General features: G+C 37.3%; 1 protein-coding gene across 3 annotated transcripts in view; it reads left to right on the top strand.

Annotated features, from left to right (window-relative positions):
- LOC125230139 (rho GTPase-activating protein 7) overlaps positions 1-20,338 on the top strand; it is a 311,981-nt gene extending 291,643 nt beyond the window's left edge. For all 3 annotated transcript variants that reach the window (XM_048135175.1, XM_048135189.1, XM_048135182.1), the window contains 13 exons: positions 919-1,059; positions 1,456-1,565; positions 2,142-2,309; positions 2,804-2,916; positions 4,057-4,309; positions 5,148-5,251; positions 5,877-6,004; positions 10,369-10,528; positions 10,745-10,839; positions 11,944-12,081; positions 12,323-12,463; positions 14,616-14,804; positions 17,197-20,338. In XM_048135175.1, coding sequence (XP_047991132.1) covers positions 919-1,059; positions 1,456-1,565; positions 2,142-2,309; positions 2,804-2,916; positions 4,057-4,309; positions 5,148-5,251; positions 5,877-6,004; positions 10,369-10,528; positions 10,745-10,839; positions 11,944-12,081; positions 12,323-12,463; positions 14,616-14,804; positions 17,197-17,341 — 1,885 coding nt within the window. In that variant the 3' untranslated portion in view covers positions 17,342-20,338. The remainder of the gene's footprint in view (positions 1-918; positions 1,060-1,455; positions 1,566-2,141; positions 2,310-2,803; positions 2,917-4,056; positions 4,310-5,147; positions 5,252-5,876; positions 6,005-10,368; positions 10,529-10,744; positions 10,840-11,943; positions 12,082-12,322; positions 12,464-14,615; positions 14,805-17,196) is intronic.
- Positions 20,339-24,407: the final 4,069 nt, after the last annotated feature.

The raw sequence follows: 24,407 nt of genomic DNA on the forward strand, positions 1-24,407 counted from the left end.
AAAGAGTCGGGTTATTGGTTGCACGCGCTCCCGTCTCGCAACCTTGGCACGGTTCTGGAGCCTAGTGCTTTGCAGATCGCGGTTTCTCTTCGGCTGGGCATGAAAATCTGTGAGGCCCACGCCTGCAGTCGCTGTGACCAGCCGGTGGATACTATGGGACGGCATGGTCTTCATTGCAGAATGAGCGCCGGTCGCATGTACAGGCATTCCTCTCTGAATGATCTAATTCGCCGCGCCCTCAGCACCGCCTCTCTTCCCGCGACAGATGGCAAAAGGCCTGATGGCTGCACTCTGGTGCCATGGAGCCTTGGTCGCCCCTTAGCGTGGGATGCGACCTGCGTCGATACGCTGGCCCCGTCCCACGTTGAGGGGTCTACGAAGAAGCCTGGGTCTGCCGCGGACCAGGCTCAGACACTCAAGCGACGCAAGTATTCGTTCTTAATGGACGAATACGAATTTGTGGCGCTTGCAGTGGAAACACTGGGTCCGTGGTCGACTGACACGAAAAAATTCGTGAAGGAAGTGTCAGTTCGGCTGGTAGGCGTCTCAGGTGACCCCAGGGCTGGCTCTTTCTTTGCCCAGAGAATAGGGTTGGCAATTCAGAGGGGAAATGTCGCCAGCATTTTGGGGGGTTTCCCGCAGGCGAATGAATTGGGGGAAGTTTTTTATATTTAGTTTTTTTTTTTTTTAATTAATGTTTGTTTGTGTTAGCTGATATTTAGTTGTAAGATTTGCTAGGTTAATTTGTAAGATTTGATTTATGTTTAGAATAAGTTTTATTATTGACATATATTGCTAATTGATAAATACATACTTATTGATATCCACTTTGTTTACTTTGAGCTTTATTGTTTATTAAATGGAACTGATAAATGAAATAAGTTCAGTAGGTATTGAAAGTCGCCATATTTATTTCAGATTTCGAGACAGAAGTTTGAAGAGAGATAAGTCGGCGTCGAGAAGTTCTGAACTCGAGGGTAGTCCGAATTCTGCTGGGTCGCGGTCACACGACGGTGACCAGGATGACGATGATGACAGCGTTGACAGCAAATCTAAGAAGTAGGTTTTATTTCATTCTTCCTTATGTTTAACTTGTGTCAGTAACGTAAAGTCTGTCCAGAATAATATGACTAAGTACGCGCCAAGAGACCTAATTATTGAACGGTCGCCACATACATGAGATTGACAGCGCCCTTTTGACCATGCTGATATGTTCCTGGTCGGGATTTATATTGAATGTGTAAATTACGAAGACGTGTGGCTTAATCACGTCGTAAATTATGCGATATGCTTTCTGTACCTACTTGCGAAATTGTATTGACCTGAAAGTAGATTATAACCAGAGATTAAACAATTGGGCGTCGGCTGTTTGATGTTTCCGGAATATTATTCTATTCTGACTATAATATTCTTCAGAATATTGGGTGCTTATGTTAAACATACTTAAATTTCCAGGAATAACATTCAGAGGTGGTATTCCTTCCGGACGACTACGCTGAACGGAGGTCCCAAGGCCCACAATACCCTGCAGCCAGTAACCAATCAAAAGGATCCGGAGGCCTATTGTAAGTAAATTTCTAATTTTGTGGTATTGTAATTATCGCCTTTCATTTTCAAAGAGGCATTCAATTAAGATGTTTTGTTACGTGATTAACGGAGAACCTGGTTCAGAAATAGATTGGCCATCCGCGTGTAATAGTTGGAGGTCATTAAAGCTAACAGGGACAGTCTATAAGCAGCTTAATAGAATCCACAATGTGTATCATCTCAATTAGCTCGTACATACTTAATCTTATTGGTCAGTCTGCATCCAATCAATTTAGGGTTCCACAACTATGGACGGGTTAAGTATTCCACAACTCTCTTTCCTTCAGTAAGGCTATGAGATGTGGGTTCAATTGCGACATGGTCGGCAGCCTGTCACTGCAATATCACTATTTAGTTTTCTTTCAACCCCTTGCAAGCCAAGCTGAGACGGGCATACTGCCAGAATACCAGGCTGGCAGTATCCAATGAGGATTACCTCCACCTCCGAGAAAAATAAAAAAAACCTTAATTGTTAATGGTGCTTGCACTTTTGCCAATACAGGCGTGAGTTTACCCATGTTTGTGTCATATTTTACCGGCTTCCTCTTTATCAGTGTCTCGGCCAATGTCATCTTTATCCTGCGGGCAGCTACACATTCTCCGAAAACTGGCACTCCTTCGACTAACCGCGTGTATGGAGCGGTACTGCCCTTCACACAAGTCCGGTTGGAACTGGGAATTACCAAAGCTAATTAGAAAGATCAAGACTCCTGATTATAAAGGTACTTATCATACTATTTTTGACAAGGACATATAAAATTGATGAAAAGTGAGGCATACTGTCAGCATATTCGACAATGATCAGCATACTTTATATATTTTGTGAATATTATGTTTTGGTAAACTAAATACCATACACGATAGAAAAAGCCCCCGGCCCGGCCACCGTTGGACTTGGTCGCTTTTTCTTTCGTATGTGGTAGGTAGGTACTCGTATCTATTTCACTTTATAATTTTATATACATTGTATAATAGTGTGACTTGACTATTAAAAAAAACAAATCAAAAAATATATAGTAAAATAATTTGATTTGTTCCCTAGTTCTCCCCGAATATTTCGGGCGGATATATGTAGTTTTAAAATCTTTATTGCCTTTTCTGTATGCGAAATTGCGAACTTTACTCGGCTAAATTTCGATTGTTTTTAGCTTTAAAAGGTCCGTCCTATGTACGTAACCTGTTAACCTTTTCTATATCCCAACAAATTGTGTTTCAGATAAAACCGTATTCGGCGTGCCGCTAACCGTGTCGCTGCAGAGGACAGGCCATTCTTTGCCCAAGCCCATACAGTGTGCGCTCAACTGGCTGAAAAACAACGCCCTCGACCAGGTATGTCACGCTATTGTTTCGTTTCGGATTGTTTAGGTATTACGCTTTTTAAATAGCGGTTTTTAACATTTTATATTAATTTTTACCACAATAACTGATAAAGGCTCTGTTGTATCTTCAAAAACTTATGAGGAAGTTGCATTTTATTCACAAGAGTGCAAAAGTAAATTCATACAATTTGTAACTTGCCTGGGCTGGCTAGTAGAATCTACCTTTAAATGATGATTTTGAATTAAAAATGTTTAATACATCGATGGATTTGACTTTCATGTTTTACAGTTATTATTTTCCTCGTGTTGTTGTGGTGAAAAATTTTCTGTTTCACTGGATGACAAAATTTGATTAACCTTCTTGCCTTGAAAGACTTGAAACCGTCGCAATAACCAATATTCCGTTATTCGAACCAGTCTTCTGAATACCCAATATTCCATTTTTCGAACCACTCGCTACGCTTGCGGTTCAATACTGGGTGCTTACTCTTGCTTGGTTATCAAATATAGGCACAGTATGCGATTAAACAACTTTGCCTCCTTGTAAAACAAATAACTATTATTTGAAGTATTCAAACACAATTAATTTTAAGGGACTTTGTCATCGCCCTTTAGGGGATTGTTTAGAAGTTTCCATTACGTACGTCAGAAGCTGTTTTATCTAACTCGTCTTGTTGATGTCAATTATTAATTAGTCGATTTGTGTAGGCCCCCGTGGGCAGTGAATGAACAACGGCGTAATTTCCGGTTCCAAATTTATTTCCTTATTCACTGAAACGACGAAATTGGAGGAAATGCTTTTGTACTGACAACTTTGTCTGACAATGTTTTGACGATTTAAACTGTAAGGGTAGTTATAATTAGGTAGTTAAAGCGACAGCTTGAAATCAATAAATCAAGAAGTATAATACCGACACGCTTTTATATTAATCTTAGGCTACAAGTTTTTTTTCTCAACACATTCACTACCCGACAAATAATGGCGGACTACGTCAGGAATTAGGAACCGGTCGTAATTTATATCCGGCCGCTTGTATTACAAGAACCCGCCCCGCGGGTTCTCCGCCATCTGAGCAAAGTTCACGAGTGCCACCAGGTGGGTTCTTAGTGCCAAACGTGTTAATTTAACGCAATATAATCTGAATTCCAGATGGGGATTTTTCGGAAAGCCGGCGTCAAGTCTCGAATAGCAAAGCTACGGACAATAGTGGAAAGCGCAGGGGCAGTGAACGCTGCCTTTGCTATCGAGAACATGAACACAGTGGACCCTCACCAGTCGAGCCTGAACTTTGACAGCGCGCAAGCGCACGACGTGGCTGATATGGTGAAACAGTACTTCAGGGAGCTGCCTGATGCGCTGCTGACGAATAAGCTTAGCGAGACGTTTATTGCGATATTTCAACGTAAGTAAAATTTCAAAAAGGTTACATTTCTTAAACCGCAGTCCAGATGGCGCTGAATACCGCCTCGCAATTGTGGCCACGTTCAGATGTTTCGGAGGGGCAGGCCGGTCAGCTGCGTTCGTGGCCCACAAAGTGGTCTCGCCGGAAGATCAGCGCCCCTGGGTCAGCAACTCAGCATCTATAATGCTGAGGCGGGACCATTTCGTGGTAAACCCGTCATACATTTTTTAATAATAATTGTAAAATTTATGTAATACTTATGTAGATAATTATATGTTTACCATGAATAAACTATTGAATCTTGAATCTAAGAAATCTAAGATCATGGCAAATAAATCATAGTCATTTAAATATTTGCGTTTAAAAATGGAATTTAAACTAGCCTATTCTCAAAAAGTTTGAACATATGGATCACGTTTTCGATTTTGATAAATTTATATTGGTTGGTTGGTAGAGTTGGTGATGCTCAGTAAATAAGATCTACTATACTTATGTCGCAAAATGTCTCAGGAAGTTTTATGAAACTTTCCTTTTTAGTTACCGAAAAGGTATATAGAAATCTGGTAACAAAAAAGGAACGTTTCATACAAACTATAAATGTCAATGTGAGATGCCTTTATGAAATTACTAGCTTTTGCCCGCGGCTTCGCTCGCGTTAGAAAGAGACAAAAAGTAGCCTATGTCACTCTCCATCCCTTCAACTATCTCCACTTAAAAAATCACGTCAATTTGTCGCTCCGTTTTGACGTGAAAGACGGACAAACAAACAGACACACACACTTTCTCATTTATATTATAATATTAGTATGGATTAATACTTTTCGTCCTTTACTTGTAGACGTACCCGAACCTCTCAGGCCGGACGCGGTGCAGTGTGCATTACTCTTACTTCCCGAAGAACACTTGGAGGCGTTGCAGTCGCTACTCATATTCCTAGCTGAGGTAAATTAACTTGCCATCTCGCATATTTCCCGTGAGGCTGTCGAAGCAAACTGATCGATGGCGTCGCGAGCTACTCCATATGTATATAGGTTGCAATTAACTCCTTGTAAGTATATCAGTTATGAAATAACATCAAACCCATATTTGACGACCGCTCTGGTAGTGACTCTGCCTGTTAAGCGGCGGTCCTGGGTTCGAATCCCGGTAAGGGCATTTATTTGTGTGATGAACACAGATATTTGTTCCTGAGTCATTTATATTTTCTATGTATATAAGTGTGTATTTATCTATATGTATGTATAAGTATGTATATCGTCGCCTAGCACCCATAGTGGACAAACTTTAGTTTGGGGCTGGGTTGGTTTGTGTAAGGTGTCCCCCAATATTTATTTTATATTCACCTAAATACCTATATCTGTACTTTTTGTGTTATCTCATAACTCATAACTGATCTAATTTGGAGAAATCACATTTCAAGACATCAGTTTCATAGAATCAACAAAAAAGTAGATACGAGTTGATTATCAAATTATATGTGGTGTGTACTGGTATCGTTTATTGTCCAACAGCCTCAGTTTTTTTAATGTTTAATTACTTACGGTGCGGTTAAATTGCGAATTTCTAGGTTGCGGAGCATTCGGCCGTGAATCAAATGACAGCGTCTAACTTGGCTGTATGTTTGGCCCCTACTCTGCTGAGGCTACATCACGCGCCGCCTCAGACCGGTAGTACAAAGGAAGGAAATTCGAATAGGTAAGATAATAAATATAAAAACCCAGCCAATTTTTTAAGCGATAGGTACTTAAAGTTCGACACACTAGGCGCTTCAACCACATATTGCGGCAATTTATTATAGACAGCAGGGTCCATCACATGTGTTAATTTGACCGTAAATTGGATTTCGCCAATTTACGGTCGATACCTACTAACTTTCCGGCATTTCGAATGTTGTACTAGGAACACATGTTCTTAGTTTTGTCACAGAATATTATATGTATAATAGTACAAGTACAGAAGGCTCACTCCTTTGATGTTCACAAAATGACGCTATTCTAAATTCTTACCTACATTAACAAACGGACCGCACGCGAGCAGCCAACATTGAATTTTTCCCCTCACTAGCTCGGAAACACGTGTTTTGTCCTTTAATACCAGCGGGTAAAAACGCATTTTATCCACTAGTGCTTTAAAATTGATAAAAGTAGGTGAATCTAGTAATAAAGATCATTTACCACCTGTGGAACTACTGGAAGCAGTGATAAAAGAAAATCTTGCAGTACAAAAGGCGGACTCATGCTTTAAGGCATTCTCTACTATGTTGATCTTTCTTTTATGCGGGGGCTTCGCCCCCGAGCCCTCCTTTATATGCTCTTAAGGGTCTCAAGAAAACCCTATCCCAACTTATTTTAAATACTACGTTGATCTTTCTTTTATGCGGGGGGCTTCGCCCTCGAGCCCCCCTTATTCATGCTCTTCAGGGTCACAAGAAAACCCTATCCCAACTTACTTTAAATACTACGTTGATGTTTATTTTATGCGGAGGGCTTCGCCCACCGAGCCCCCCTTTATTTCCTCTTAAGGGTCTCAAGAAAACCCTATCCCAACTTATTTTAAATACTATGTTGATCTTTTTTTTGTGGGGAGCTTCGCCCCCGAGCCCCTCTTTACTTGCTCTGAACGGTCACAAGAAAACCCTAACCCAACTTATTTTAAATACTACGTTGATCTTTCTTTTTTGCGAGCCCCCCCTTTATTACCTCTGGAGGGTCACAAGAAAACCTTAACCCAACTTATTTTAAATACTACGTTGATCAGTCTTTTTTGTGGGGGGCTTCGATCGTCCCTGAGCCCCCCTTTACTTGCTCTTAAGGGTCTCAAGAAAACCCTATCCCAACTTATTTTAAATACTACGTTGATCTTTTTAGTAGTTCCAGTTCATATCTTCCGGCTTCATCATCAGACCTTGAAACCTAATCGTAGTCAAAGTTCATTACAAGACTTTTCTAAGAAACCCAAAAACTACTATGATACGATGTTCTATCATGTAGTTCCAGTTCATATCTTCCGGCTCCATCATCAGACCTTGAAACCTAATCGTAGTCAAAGTTCATTACAAGACTTTTCTAAGAAACGCAAAAACAGCTATGATACGATGTTACATCATGTAGTTCCAGTTCATATCTTCCGGCTCCATCATCAGACCTTGAAACCTAATCGTAGTCAAAGTTCATTACAAGACTTTTCTAAGAAACGCAAAAACAGCTATGATACGATGTTACATCATGTAGTTCCAGTTCATATCTTCCGGCTTCATCATCAGACCTTGAAACCTTATCGTAGACAAAGTTCATTTCAAGACTTTTCTAAGAAACCCAAAAACTGCTATGATACGATGTTCCATCATGTAGTTCCAGTTCATATCTTCCGGCTCCATCATCAGACCTTGAAACCTAATCGTAGTCAAAGTTCATTACAAGACTTTTCTAAGAAACCCAAAAACAGCTATGATACCATCGTAGTTCCAGTTCATATCTTCCGGCTCCATCATCAGATCAGTTCAACAGTACCATATTATTGTACTGTCATCAGAACTACATACAGCTGCCAATTATCATTACGCTACGATCCTTGGAAGATGGTTAAATTAGCCTCCGTAGATTCCATTACATAGTTAGTTACATACACGACGACCTAATAAAAGCGTGTTAATATTAATATTAGCGCCATCTAGCTGAGCCCTTCTTCTGTGTGGTACTGAGGTAAGTACGTTTTATTCTTAGACTTTATCTGTCTATACGGAGTTATATATGTCTTTGACTAGAAGTATAGGTACCTACTCTAATGAGTATTATTGCCGTCTCCCGGCAAAATTTACTAAGTAGGTAATTTACGCGACTTGAGACTTGTGCGAATCTTTAGGCATGGAAAGTCACATGAAAAGTTGTCGAAACTAATAATAGATGGCGCTGCATTTAAATTTCTTGACTGATAACTCTAATACTAAATTGAATATACTCTAAGGTAGAGCAGAGTCTAATACCTCCGCTTTACAAAAGACCGCAATCAAGTAGCACTAGACTTTACTCATTGTTGTGTTCCTGCCGGTGAGTAAGGCAGCCAGAGCTCAACGAGGGTGCGGTACTTCTTTCTTCCTTCCCCCTCCTTCCTTCGGTCCTTTGAGTCGTCGGCACCCAGGCCCCTTCTAAGTACAGGTTTGTACAAGTTTCTAATGAGTCGAGTCGGCAACGCACATGTGCCACTCCTTGAGTGGCAGGCGTCCATATGTAACAGTCACCGCTTTCCATCAGACGGACCGTATGCATGTTTACCACCTACGTGGTACAAAAAAAACTCTCGACGAATTCACCTTAAACATTAAAAACTAAATCAAAATCGATTGATTCGTTCGGGAGCTATGATGCCAGACAGACATGTCAAGCGTCAAACCTATTATTATTATAATATTTTTGCGTTGGTGGTTAAAAACAAGAAACCTCCTTCAAAACTATAATAAAACACAACTTTCTATGAAAATCGGTAAAGTGCGAGTCGGATTTCGACATTTCCATACAAAAAGGTCATGAGCGCCTGACGACATGTGATGGCAACGTGTACACTAGATTTGTACTTTAAAGATTTTGCGTATATTTTGGAAACTATAAGAGATAGAGCAAATAGACTTCAGATTTTGGTTGTCGGTGGCACAATTTTTTTGTTTTCGTATATATACACCATTTTTTGGACCTATTAGGGCAATATTATGGTCAGTGCAGTTCTAAACAGTCGTAAGCGCCTCTTTTTTAGTAGGAACTTAAGTCATTTTGGCAAATGCTTAAAATTTTTGACAATTTCTAAACAGAAATGAATTTCTTTCTACCTGTCCATGGCGCTCACAAAATTTCAAAACATTTAGTAAGTACTTGCAGCGGCAGTGAGTGAAAAATCTCAATTTGAGTTTTTTCTCTTAACTCCGACTTACGCTTGACTGTAGATTTCTAATAGGTTTTCCTGTAATCTACAGGTAGAGGGCTATCTCGTGTATTTTTTTGAAAATTTTACGCTAAGTAGTTTCGGAGATAAGGGGGGAATGGTCATTTTTTGCTTATTTTCTTAAATTACTTCTAAATTACCAAAATAAAAACTATAAAAAAAATATTTTTGAGATGCTTATAAAATGCTCTTTCATTTGATATGTAGCACAATATAGTTCTAATAACCCCCAAAAGTGGCCCCTATGATTAAATTTCGTTTAATTTCAGTTAATTATATTACATGTCCGTCTTTGGGCCACTTGTTTACATACGTGTGCCAAATTTCAAGTAAATCGGTCTAGTAGTTTCGGAGAAATCGGCTGTGACAGAGGGACAGACAGACACGCGAGTGATCCTATAAGGGTTCCGTTTTTCCTCTTTGAGGTACGGAACCCTAATAAGGGTTCCGTTTTTCCTCTTTGAGGTACGGAACCCTAATAACTGAAATAATCCATTTATAATTGATAAGATGTTGCAATAGGAGAACAGGAAGGCACCTGCTAACCTTTAAAGACTCCGCCACACATAAAGCGTTTTGATAGCGTAGCGTTAGAAAAGCATTAGCGCAGCGCAATGATAGCGGTGCGCCGGACGAACGCTGGCGTTCCGCTCGCAATCCGCGCTCGTTAGTTCCCGCCGGCGTCCGCTGGGCGCAACGCCAGCGTTCGTCCAGCGCACCGCTATCAATGCGCTCCGCTGACGCTCCGCCAACGCTCTCAAAACGCGCATGTGTAGCCGAGCTTTAAAGCCTGACCAGAAAATTATGACTACGCGCCATGTTGCGAAATTTCATTAGAACTATTTTCTTCATATACTATATTCAACTGTCATCGGCGTCATCGCACACATTATAGTAACACAGGGCCTTCCTGACAATACAGATATATTTTTCGTCAGGCTTTACCTCCCCATTAGGCCTCTTCTCATTTCAAAAGTCTTAATTGGCAATACTAATACTCAAACCGCCCATCTGCACCCTGAATTAAGTACATCTCACATTTGTTATCCTGAAACATAGAATTTTGTAAAACGAAAAGAATCTGGAATAGTCGGATCATGAATCTGAACATCATAATTTTATTCCAGAATGGTGATAGAAAGTGTGGCCGACCAGCGGCAAATCAGTGAAAGTCGCGCAGCTCATGCATGTCTCCTGCTACTGATTCAGAAGCATCAACAGTTGTTCCTGGCACCAGCAGACATGCTGGCGCGATGCAAGTTCAACTACTTCGAGGAGAGTGTACCTGTGAGTATTGTTGCTGTAATTCTTTGAAACTTCTTACAGAACGGTAAGGGGTTTCACTATGTGATTAATGATAACGAACGGCAATACGGTCTAACCTAAATAATAAAACCGAAGGCGAAAACTTTTTAATACTTACTCATCTCAGACAAACCTACTTATTTTATCAGATAATTTACGGATTCCATTAGGTAATGGAGTTTTTTTTTGTTATTGCAGGTAGCACTAGAAGAATTAGGAGCAGATTTCAACCAAGACTGGAAAGGTTTTCAACAAGCCTGCATCAAAGCTTTACTAAAAGAAGCCAAAGAAAAGTAAGTCAACTTTACAAACGTTCATACTTTCTTTCACTTGGCGTCAATATATTTTACGTATTTACGTGTTTTTACTAACGTAGATCTATTCTCTTAGAAGTCTTTTATCGGATACTGGTATTTCTCATAGTTTTAACTTTTCTCGTGCTTTTTTAGAATCTGTGGCCGTTCAGGAAAGAGGTGAGAGTTCGGTGTTCTAGAACGTCTGCCATCTTCATTTCCATTGATGTAGCCTTTTAGTGGAAGTCTGCTTTGTACTGAAAGAACAGCATTCAATACGCAGTCAATCACTTATAAATTCGTAAATTTTCTGGTATAATGATTTTTTGTTCTTTTAATAAAGGTGTTTGCCTTTCGTAAATTTCGTGTAAATAAGTAAGTACCGACAATCATGAATTGTTTATGAGTCTGCAGACTACTTTATTTGAATTCAATAATCCAGATATTATTATATAGTTTTTTTCACTCTTAATTCAATACCGATTTGATGCAATTGTTGCAATACCCATACAATCACTACAATCAGTGCTATTGCTTCAGTTCAGAGTAGACATAGTAAAACTTGTACTAACTTCGGCACATCATTTTCATTTGTAGTGGCCACTTAGGTGTTTTGTTTATTGTTTCTTCTGTAAACTAGTTAGTGTTCTTGTTTTCTTACTTAGGGCATTACTAAAATCATGATAATGCAACAAAAAGCTTTTTTGTGAATTGTAGGATGTTTTTTTAAAATGCTAAAATATATCAGTAGATGACGTCGTACACTACACAGTTCCATAATGATGCGGTAACTGTGATTAATGTGATTATGCTGTGCTAAATCTGTCGTGTCAAATTTGCACTTAAAAAGTAGGTTCACAATTCATTTTAAAACAATCAAATATTGTTATTTAATCTTCTGCAAAAGAAAACGTGATAAATAATTTCATTGAATACAAGTAACAATAAAAGTAGGTAATACATGACTTAATAACTGGGTCTTTTTGAAAGAACGCCTGGTACTTTACTAACAGCAACAGTTTAAAAACTGTTAAACAATAAACGCTAAAGTTAATATTTTTTGGGAATTGTAACATCGGTACTAATAAAGTACGTAACTTTCAGAACGAGAGGATGGATGTCAGTGTCCGGAGCAGCGCCGCACGTGGAGCTGTGCTGCAAGAAAGTCGGCGATGGTCACCCTCTGCGGCTGTGGAGGGCTACCACTGACGTGGAAGCACCGCCGCAGGAGGTCATGCAGAGGTTTGTGTCTTCACATTAAACCATGTAGCATAATTTTCGAAACTAATAAATTAATAATTAGCGCATCAACTTTAGCGGAATAGGTTACCTATGTACTATCAGCTGCTAAAGTGCAGGGCGAATTTATCAATGAATTCATTCATAATCTCTCCATGCACCTTTGCAGCTGATAGTAGGTACATAAAATTACATAATCCCCTGTTTATTTCAGGCCATACAACCTTAATTTATTTGATTTCAGAATTCTTCGCGAACGTCACATATGGGACGACTCGTTAGTGAAATGGCGGGTGGCAGAGAAGCTTGGCACGAACGCAGAAGTGTTCCAGTTCATAACCGCCTCGAGTATCAACTTACCGCCAAGAGATTACTGTGTTTTAAGGTACATAGCAAATTTTTTAATTTGAGCATTTTTATTTCTTAGGCTCGCCTATACTTATTACCTACTGTGTAGCTGTGTGGTGTGTCGACTATTTTCATATTGAAGGGACCAGGAAAAGAATGCGCATCACAACATTCATAACCCGTTGGGATTAGCCATAATGAGGTGTTATATAGTTATGAACTTATGACGTTATGGCTTAGAACAGGAAAATGCTTAGTTCCGTTTTATAGTGACGTTATCGGAAAACCAACAATCAAGTGCTTAGGTACAACTACACTAGTATAAAGTATAACCACTGCACACGAAACAAATTGATGAAATATATTTCGCATCGTTTTTATGATTTACAGTACCTACACCAGCCATGGTAGGTAATCTTGATTGTTACATTCATTACGATTATTGACCAAGCGTAGCGAAGACGTTCTTCCGTAGGTCATACGTCGCATTTTGTCAAACTGTTTTAGTGAAATTTTAAGCGCACCTATTTTGGACCCTTTCTAATCGTGAACTTGCGATATCTAATTCTCAATTAGAAGTTCTAATTCTGAGTTAGAGAACGGTGATAGCCTCTTTGTGCGCTTGAAAGCCCTCTTTTCTCAACCAGACTTAGTGCGTTTTCACATTATCCGATCCGATATCGGATGTCGGACCAATATCCCATACATTACAGGCGCCATTTTGGATTTTTTCTATTGAAATCCTTCCGACATCCGATATCGGATCGGATAATGTGAAAACGGCCTTATCATAAGTACGTATCCTTTTGTTAGCCTTCCTAGTATTTGCACTGATATAAGCGCGGGCGCTCGCCGTGCCCGATCAGTATCGACCAAGTAACAGACCCGAAAGCAGCGCGTGTTTTTCGCACTAAAAAATTGGAAAAGGGTATTTTGATGCCTTAAAGATGTCCACCTGTAGTGTGAAATGGTGTGGAAAGGTAACAAGAAGCTCAAATTTAAAAACAGACGGCATTACATTCCACAAATAAGTCATATTTATAATTTATTCAGAGCCGGCATAGGTCAACTTACATTGGCCACTTACGCGTCAGTAGAGGGACAGTCATACTTCTGTCCCTTTTCATCTGGCGCGACTGCCCGCCGTCCTTGAAACGGCCAATCACAGCGCGCTTAACACATTCCCCGCCCGCTCCTCGCACCCCAAACAGTGGTGACTCGTATCGCGAACCAAATATACAAGACTGCCACTCTATAGGAGGTTCTCTGTGATGCATACAGATTGGTCCCATTTTTCTCAGAACCCAGTTCTGATGATGGGATCCTGGAGAAATCGAGGGAACTCCTCGAATCTGAAAGGCATACATATAGTGATTTTTGTGTTTTTAAAGGAACAGCATGCATTTAGGTACGGAACAGTGACATTTGGTGCAGTGGAACTGCTGATGATGGCCAGAATAGAACTCTTCAAATCTGAACGGCACGCTTATAGTGACTTTGGTATTTTTATAAGAACAGCATGCACTTTCATCCAGAACAGTGACATTTGGTGCAGCGGAATTGCTGATGATGGTCAGAACCGAACTCCTCAAATCTGAACGGCACGCTTATAGTGACTTTGCCATTTTTATAAGAACAGCATGCGCTTACGTCTAGAACAGTGACATTTGGTACAGTGGAACTGCTGATGGTCAGAACCGAACTCCTCAAATCTGAACGGCACGCTTATAGTGACTTTGGTATTTTTATAAGAACAGCATGCACTTGCGTCCAGAACAGTGACATTTGGTGCAGTGGAACTGCTGATGATAGTCAGAACCGTACTCCTCAAATCTGAACGGCACACTCATAAGTGACTTTGATATTTTTGCAAGAAAAGCATGCATTTAAGTTCAGAACAGTGACATTTATTTATTTAGTTATGTTTGTTAAGCATATTGAGTTTTCAAGTCAAAGTTTGTCAAGCTTCGATTTCTTATAATATAATATCGGATTCATGAGGAATTGAGGAAACTCCTCAAACCTTAACGTTATACGTATATTCATTTATGTTGCCATCTAATAATTAAAGCATTAAAAGCAGTTTTAAAAAATACCTACACATTTCTACATAATCCAACATTCGCAAGTAACCTTCACCAGAACCCGAAAGGCGACGGTTTTTTTTCTTAAAAATTATTTATGTTTAGATCCTGGCAGCAAGGCGGCGGGGGTGGCGGCGGCGGGGGCGGCTGGTGCGCGGTGGCGGAGACGTCGGTGGCGCACGGCAGCCCGCCCGCGGACGGCTCGCGCGGCGTCGTGCTCGCCTCGCGCTACCTCGCGCAGCCCGCCGGCAAGGGCCGCAGCCGCCTCGTGCATCTGGCCAGGGTTGACACTATGTAAGAATGCATTCGATTTGAGTATGCACCCACTTAGGGTTAAGTACGACAGGTGGCCCATTTTATCAAAAACCGGCCAAGAGCGTGTCGGGCCACGCTCAGTGTAGGGTTCCGTAGTTTTCCGTATTTTTCTCAAAAATTACTGAACCTATCAAGTTCAAAACAATTTTCCTACAAAGTCTTTATAAAGTTCTACTTTTGTGATTTTTTTCATATTTTTTAAACATATGGTTCAAAAGTTAGAGGGGGGGATCCGGGGGACGCACTTTTTTTCCTTTAGGAGCGATTATTTCCGAAAATATAAATAGTATCAAAAAACATAAACCCTTATTCATTTCTAAATACCTATCCTAACTACTCCTGTACAATGTAATCATAAAACCAACCTGGACATATGGAATCCAACTATGGGGAACTGCTAGCGACAGCAACATTGGTTCCAAAACCAAAACCAAAACACTTCATTCAACAAAACTTTTTCGTTAGGGTTCCGTAGTCAACTAGGAACCCTTATAGTTTTTCGCCATGTCTGTCTGTCCGTCCGTCCGTCCGTCCGTCCGTCCGTCCGCGGATAATCTCAGTAACCGTTAGCACTAGAAAGCTGAAATTTGGTACCAATATGTATATCAATTATGCCGACAAAGTGCAAAAATAAAAAATGGAAACAAATGTTTTATTAGGGTACCCCCCCTACATGTAAAGTGGGGGCTGATATTTTTTTTCGTTCCAACCCCAACGTGTGATATATTGTTGGATAGGTATTTAAAAATGATTATGGGTTTACTAAGAACCTTTTTTGATAATATTAATATTTTCGAAAATAATCGCTCCTTAAGGAAAAAAAAGTGCGTCCCCCCCCCATTGAACCATATGTTTAAAAAATATGAAAAAAATTACAAATGTAGAACTTTATAAAGACTTTCTAGGAAAATTGTTTTGAACTTGATAGGTTCAGTAGTTTTTGAGAAAAATACGGAAAACTACGGAACCCTACACTGAGCGTGGCCCGACACGCTCTTGGCCGGTTTTTTATTTTTGCACTTTGTTGGCGTGATTGATATACACGCTTACAAGTTACAAGCGGAAGTCCTTTCCAACCTGTCATATTAGACATTGACTTTGGCCGTGTAGCTTCGAGAAATGGGAGTTTATTCATATAAAGATACAAGTAAATCTCGCCTCAGTGGTAACCGATAAAGTGGCCGTTTTACCAAACACACTCACATTTATTCAGCAAATAGGCCACAGGGGCACTTTTACACGTCATAATACCAATAATACATATTTACAAAAGATTTATTCAAATTACAATTGATAATACTAAATCTAAGGTCTAACTAAAGCATAACTTTACTGCAATTATAGCCTGACAAGTTTTTATTTGACCCTGAAAGAGTGTTGCTACAAACCGCTTTCATATGGCAATAATGTGCGAACGTCATAGGTATACAGAGTGGGGCCTGTAACAAAGGCGAAGAATTGAACTCTAGGCTATTCTCCTTATACTGATCAACATTTGTTCGGTGACTTTTAAAAATAACTTGTATTTTGATTTTTATCACCATTGAAAGTTTTTTCTAAGAGGTAATGTATTGCAAATTCTGTTAAGTCTAAAGTGTGACAGACAACGTCAATGACAACAATAATGGCGTACATTGAAGCTAATATTTATTTTGTATCAAAAATTAAAAATTTAAGACTTCATAATTTTTAAAAGTCACTGAACAAATGTTGATCAGTATAAGGAGAATAGCCTACAGTTCAATTCTTCGCCTTTGTTACAGGCCCCACTCTGTATAATGGGGACCCTGTACTGGTTTCGCGTTAATATTTGTAGAAAATTATAACATGGTTTTCGACAATCAAAATTTAATAAGCAAGGTTTGAGACTCGCTTCTTGTTTCCACACAGCATAAAATCCATGAATTATGTGCCTTTATCGAAGTCGTCGATGTTTATTTTGTTTTTGTATGGGACCTTATTTTGTACTGGTGGCAATAATGGAACGGCCTCATTATTTCAATCAATATTATTTACGGCAGAGCTACAGATACCTTAAGAAAACATTATATTAAGCTAAATCGAAACTAACAAATCAATACAGTATAACCACACTATAAACTGTCAGTACGAGAACCGAACAAAGTGTCCTAATGTAATATAAATCAGTATTAATGTTACTAGTTAGGTATAATAGTCCCAAAATGTACACCACATTATTTTCGAACTTGTAATTTTTATTAGGGTTCCGTAGTCAACTAGGAACCCTTATAGTTTCGCCATGTCTGTCTATCCGTCCGTCCGTCCGTCCGTCCGTCCGTCCGTGTAAAATGTTTTCGTTCAGTAGGTTTTTTTGTCAGTACTTAAACTTGCATTGTTTTTTTATTTGCAGGGGACGAACGCCAGAATGGTACAACAAATGTTACGGCCATATATGTGCGTTATATTTGGCTCGCATCCGGGCCTCGTTCAAACACAACACCGAGGACCAGAGTCGAATGTATGATCCAAGCATTCCACTTAAGCCGGCCAAATAGTGCCAGCTTAAGTTTGACGTGAAGGGACGTCAGTGTGTACATAGCCTTATTTTAAAGGCATAAATTCTGAGATCGGACAGTTGGGCGTCATTTGTATGACGTTTTCGGAATAATTAACCTTATGTTGTCAGAATGACGCCCAGTTGTCCGATCTCTGGGCATAATTTTAAGCTTCGGGGAATTCCTTAAAACAATGCATAGGCTCGTGCATCATGAGATGTATCAATGTAGATGATACATCATAGTTCTAAACACAAGGGAATTACTTAGTAAGAATATTAAGGATGAAAAATTGTTATTACTCATTGTACTGAAGGGACTTTTCTTGTAATTGTTATATGAACACACTAGGGAGTATGGATGCATTGTTAAAGAAAAATCTAGAGGTTCTATAAACCTATTAAACAAAAACAAATACAATTGAAAAACCATCGATTCGCTTTGGATACTTTAAATCGTACATTTTCATTTATGAAATAATTAATAGCACCTATTTTATCACTTGACTAAACTTGACTTGTTTCCTCAGTAATAAATAGGTAAGGTAGATTTTCTGTTACCTCTTCCATGACATCTAAGCAATGAGTAGGTATATTGCCGTTTTCGCTAAACAAATATTTTAATCAAGTTTGTAAAACAAAAACACTGTAGTAGTACAGTACCTATATGTATGTTGACAAAGTATACCTACCTACATATACCTTCACCTTATTAAACAGTTAAAGGTGGTATTTAATACATATTATTTGACATTGATTAACTAAGCTACAACGTATGTGACTTCATGTGGTGTACATATTGTTCAAAAGTTAAACCTGAAGATCTGGAGAACTTTTATTAGGTATAAAAGTTTAAAAATGTATGAATAGTAGGCATACTGAGAACAGAGACTTGAGCGTCTTTACATTCTGAGACTATTTCATGAATCATCCTGAATTTTTCTTAAGAAATACAAAAAACGATTCACGCGCGTGTATCTCCTAATGTTGTTTTTACGCTATGTTCTATGATATAGGTACATGTGTGTTTTTTGTAAATTTGTGCGAGTGACCAAAATTATAGTCTTCTTGATTCTAGGTGTGTCTGAGTGTAATGCATAATAAAAATAGTTGTAAGATGAATGTTCAAAACCTACCTCCATATTCAAGATTGTTTTGCCCTAGTTAAATTCCCTAGTAAAGGGACCTACCAAAAAGCCTGAAATATATTTAATAATTAGTTTATCTGTAATTAGTTAGTTATATTTAAAATTACCATCGTGATGTTAGTTTCCCCATGGTGCATACAATATTAAGATTAAATATTATACTAAAATCAACAATCTCAAATACTTGCGGATCACTTTACCATACCTTCGTGTTAATGTTGTTGTTACATATCACTAGTCATATATATTTAAATAAATAACAATAAATATATGAATTTTAAACACATAATAACTGTACCTGTCCTGTGTTCAGGAATAGTATTAAATTGTATTTATGATATATTCATTACTATTAATAATATTAATATATAAATAAATATTGAATCCTTTATTATAATTATGGGTACACTATAAAATGAATAATCTTCAATGTGAATATTTTTAAAGGAACTAATGTTGATTGACATTTTATATGTAAAAAGTCTGAATATAATTGTATATAAATTGTTAGTGTATTTAGTTACATTTCATCACAATTCTCTTTATAAAAGTATTCTAGAAAAACATGTTTTTCAGCACAAGTTTTATTAGACCGATACTTTAGGCAAAATAAAAAGAATATTCTTTAGTACATTTCATATGAAAATATCAAATAAAGATATAGTATAATAGTAAAACAATATGTTATGTGTTTCATAAATATGTTATTAAAATATTTCATAACACCAGGCAAATAAAAATACATTTCCGTATTACGAATATTTTTTATACCTAAGATTACTGTAAAGTGGCCAGTATACATTTTGCTTAGTTGTTTACATGTGTTTATATCAAATAAATCTTATTGAGCCATAATTATGAAACACAGGATATATATTATATTCCTTTACGTTTCCCTCGAAAAACAAATTCAAACCAAAAAATCACATTATGGAGATACTTATATAAAATAAATAATATAAATATATATAGATTAAATATTTGTAAATATATTTACATAGAATAAAAAATATTTAGGTACCTAGGTAACGTGTTGTAATCTCAATTTAAAAAGGGGTCTTAGTCACATTCTTACTACATGTTACAGTATTTGGAATTTTTGAAGTTGTGTTAGTAGGAATGTGAACAATGCCCGTCATATTACTATAAAATTAGTTACCTGCCAAAAACACAGTAAGATTATAAAAACTTATTGTCTGACATTACAAAATATTGTCACATAATCATTATTGTAGCTATTTTAGAATTCTGGAAAGTATTTGACAATATTGCAAAGACCAGTAGTTTTCAGATATTAAATAAATAGACCTATTAAAACTATTCTTATACAATAGGAATAAGTTATGATCAAAATTATGGTATCAAATTCGAAATTGCATTGTGGTTAATTGCCTATTTAGTGATATTTACACTTGTACAGTCAGCATCAAATATACAGCTGTACTGTCAGATAACCTTAGAGGCCTAATATATCGCAATCCATCTTTATTACTATTGTAACAAAGATGTGTTTGTATTATATATGGCTACTTTAGCAGATTATTGTGCTGACTCTACAATTCATTTAGAACAAATATAAATTATTTACTACCATTAAAATAAACATTCATTGTAATTACATAATTTCCAAAACATTTAAGAATACATTCAGATTGATCGTCAATATTATGTCGTAGGTGAATTGAATTATATACCTATGCACAATAAACTGGTAAGTATTACATAAATAGCAAATAAGTTATTGAAATATTCACCGTTAATACTCCAAAATATCTGTTATATTAATGTGTAAAATAATTATACCTTATTACATTGTGATTTTATTCTATATGAAATATATGGACCATTACTGTGAATTGACGAAATTTTATTTTTGATCTCCCTTATCCGCACCGCAAGCAACAACACCCAGTTGACCCACAGTCCGCTCCTGACAAAGTCATGGTAACTACATAGTAGGACTCGTTACCATTTTAGCCTTTTTGCCGCTATTGACTTCATACCTATAAATCAGTAATTTTCGTGCCACACACGCTGCGACTTGATATGTTATATTAGACTTATATAGTATACTAGCTTTTGCCCGCGGCTTCGTTCAGGTTAGAAAGAAACAAAATGTAGCCTATGTCACTTTCCATCCCTTCAACTATTTCCACTTAAAAAATCACGTCAATTCGTTGCTCCGTTTTACCGTGAAAGACGGACAAACAAACAGACATACACACTTTCCCATTTATAATATTAGTATGGATTCATTGCACACAATACATTGTACTTATACGTAATAAGTTAAGTATAGCTTTAAGAATATTGTGTGCCCTTACAGGGCGTCATGTACCTACCTAATTATATATATACTTGAAACACCTACTGTAACATGCACATGACTACAATGAATTATTCGATAATGAATCACGAACATGTCTAAAATTCACTTAAGTATAATATTAATATCTACAATAATTCTAACAAATTAATCCCATAGGACCAACAAAGTCCCGTGTGGTGACAGGTTGAGAATTTCACCAAACCCTTTCTTCCCGTGGGTGTCGTAGAAGTCGACTGTGGGATATGGATTAAATTGTGGCGTAGGCGAGGAGCTAGCAACCCAGTAGCAACCTATCACTGCAATGTCACAATTTCGTTTTCTTTGAACCCCTTGTTTTCCAAGAGTAGCACTGAAACTTGAGTAGTTTCATGTGCTCTGCCTATCCCTTTATGAGATACAGGCGTGGTTGTATGTATGTATGTCTAGACTAGATGGATGGAAATCGCTTCTAATAATCCGCATTATCAATTTATCATTTTATGGGAACTTATCGTAATGCGCTCCTGGTATAAAACTTTTCCAAAAATGTTTAGTTATTTGTTTTACCAAAATTGATGTATAGGAAACAAAAAAGTAATTTTTGCGAGGGTTTCAAGAAAAAAACAAACTTTGCGCCAAAATTTTTCACCACACCAACACGAACAAAATACAGACTATAAAACATCAAACTAAATCAAATCCATCAATTTATTCAATATTTAGGGCCAGCGCAAGACATCAAGTTGAAATTTGTATGAAATTACTTTGCATTCTTGTGGATAAAATGCAATTTTGCTATAAATACTTTCAAAAATAATTTTTAAGAAAAAAAAAACCGCCTTCCTTTGGGGTTCTGGTGATAAATATTTCAAATGTTGGATTATGTTATCAATTCGTCTGTATATTTTTTAATGTTTGTTATTCGATATCTCCGTCATTTCTGAACCAATTTTGAAATTTGGATGATTCTGAAGTACTTACAGATGAGAATGATTATCAGAACGGAACTCTAACCAGGGGCGGCTCACTCTTCATCAGCAGTTCCACTGCACCAAATGTCACTGTTCTGGACGTAAGTGCATGCTGGTCTTATAAAAATACCAAAGTCACTATAAGTGTGCCGTTCAGATTTGAGGAGTTCCATTCTGACCATCATCAGGAGTTCCACTGCACCAAATGTCACTGTTCCGTACGTATATGTATGCTGTTCCATTAAAAACACAAAAATCACCATATGTATGCCTTTCAGATTTGAGGAGTTCCTTCGATTTCTCCAGGATCCCATCATCAGAACTGGGTTCTGAGAAAAATGGGACCAATCTGTATGCATAATTGCATATACATTCAATCATGGCGGAGATATCAAGGAACAAACATTAAAAAAAAATTAAAAAAAATACAGACGAATAGGCTACTAGACTCGTATCGAATTTAGCACATCAAGTTATTGTTTTCTGTAGTATTTGACTTAAGAAATCAATATTTATAGCTTGCGGGCATTAAAAGTGCGTGATGACTGCGTATTTTTAATTAAATTCGATACCTTTGGGTTCAATTGGCGTAAAGGACATTTTGGCGAAAATGAGTTATATATACAGTTTTGTTCAGAATTTCAAGCGCTATCGATCTGTATAGTTAAAATTTCGATATCTCTTAAAAAGGTGCCTTTACGACCAAGATTTTCTACTATGGACTTGCAAAAATATCTTTTCTGAAGGGGCGTAAATATCAAGTCATTAATTATAAATTATTATTTGTGTCGTAAAGGAAATCTACAAATAAAAATATAGTCGTAAGTCACCTTGATATATATTGTTGCCCTTTAAGCCCTTACTTTCTAAGGATCACTTTCTATAGTGGTTGATAAAGTTGGGCGTAAAGGACAAGTTTTTTTGTTCTTCGTCCTTTACGACCAGCACTAAAAATATTTTATCCGCAACTGTAATCGATATCTTTGGGTTCTATTGTCGTAAAGGACATATAATGCAGGTTTACAAGAGAAAGATAAACCCACTTTTTTGTTTTTTTGACCTATATTTGTGACGTGTATAAGAAAAATATGCAGATTACGAGTATCTTTAACCTAGTGTAGCAACCGTAGTGATAAACTAAACGATTTAGAAGATAGATGGTTGTAAAGGACACGTCAAATGCTATTAACGTCCTTTACACCCATGATTTGATAGGGTCGTAAATGACGGTCTTAGATGATTTTTATACAAAGTCGGGGCGTAATTGTAACCGAAATGGTAGAAATTTTGTGCTAAGTTTACAATTAAAAACTGGAAAAATGTATCAAAACGTACTTAATATGGCATAGAATAGCTGCATTAGTTTAATGCAGTGTATTATTTATCTAAGCTATCTTAGCAACAAAAAAGAACAAGAGTAATATTTTATATGCAGTTTTGTAATAAAGAAACAATATTTGCTTAAAATCTATCTAATATTTTGGCAACAAATTCAAAGTTATTTTTTTAGTATTCGCCGCTGTCTGAATAGTCAGTAGGTTACGCATTCAGTCTTTGATTCTAGCAGGGAAACGCTTTCGTAGTATTATTATACTGCGGCGAGATGTAGGTAATTAAAAAAAACACTATGGTAATCAGGGTTTTCAAATGCACAAACGCTCACGATAATATCTATTTCGTAGCTATAAATATATCTTTATCGCTCTTGCGTATTGCACCAGACTGCATTTTTGTCGGCGTCTGGCGTCGACAATTGCCATTCAGCTACGCCGGCAGTAAACTTTAACAGTAGACTATACTAACATTTAGTGCGACAATAACAGGTGCGTTTCGCTAGCGAATGAGCGTTAGCGTTTGGTGACTTGGCTATGTACCCAGGTACTTAAAGCATTGACTATAATATTTCTAGGATTGAACTCATAATTAAGATTATTCTTATTTAACAGGTTTAAGACTAAATAACAATCTTCTGTTTTAAAATTATCAAAAATATGAATCAACATAGTAGGTAGTCTTGACTAATACAGTTTGTATACCCGTCCTAACTTGCGTTTATAAATAAATACTTAACTCTTAGTTATTCTTAGAACTTCTTTCTACTTTAGACTTAAAATGACTGTCGTATTAATATAGTCTACTGTTCACAGTTGCTGATTAAAGTTTACGTGATTACCATTAGTGTTTTTATATTTACTTAAACTACGAAAGCGTTTCCCTGTTAGAATTAAATACTGAATGCGTAACTCATTGAGACAGCGGCGAGTACTAGAATAATAACTTTCCAAAATATTAGATAGTTTTTAAGCAAATGTTGTTTCTTTATTGCAAAACTGGATATAAAATAGTCTTGTTCTTTGTCTTTGCTAAATATTTAGATAAATATACACTGTAACACTAATGTGGCTATTCTATGCCATATTAACTACGTTTTGATACATTTTTCAAGTTTCTCAATTGTAAACTAAGCTAAAAACAGTTGCCATTTGTACCATTCCAGTTACATTTACGCCCCGAATTTGTATAAAAATCATCTAAGACCGTCATTTACGACCCTATCAACTCTAATTGTTCAAAAAAATCGTGGGTGTAAAGGACGTCCATAGCATTTTGACGTGTCCTTTACAACCATCTATCACGGAA

Source organism: Leguminivora glycinivorella, chromosome 1 (genome assembly GCF_023078275.1).
Source record: "Leguminivora glycinivorella isolate SPB_JAAS2020 chromosome 1, LegGlyc_1.1, whole genome shotgun sequence".
Lineage (NCBI taxonomy): Eukaryota > Metazoa > Arthropoda > Insecta > Lepidoptera > Tortricidae > Leguminivora > Leguminivora glycinivorella.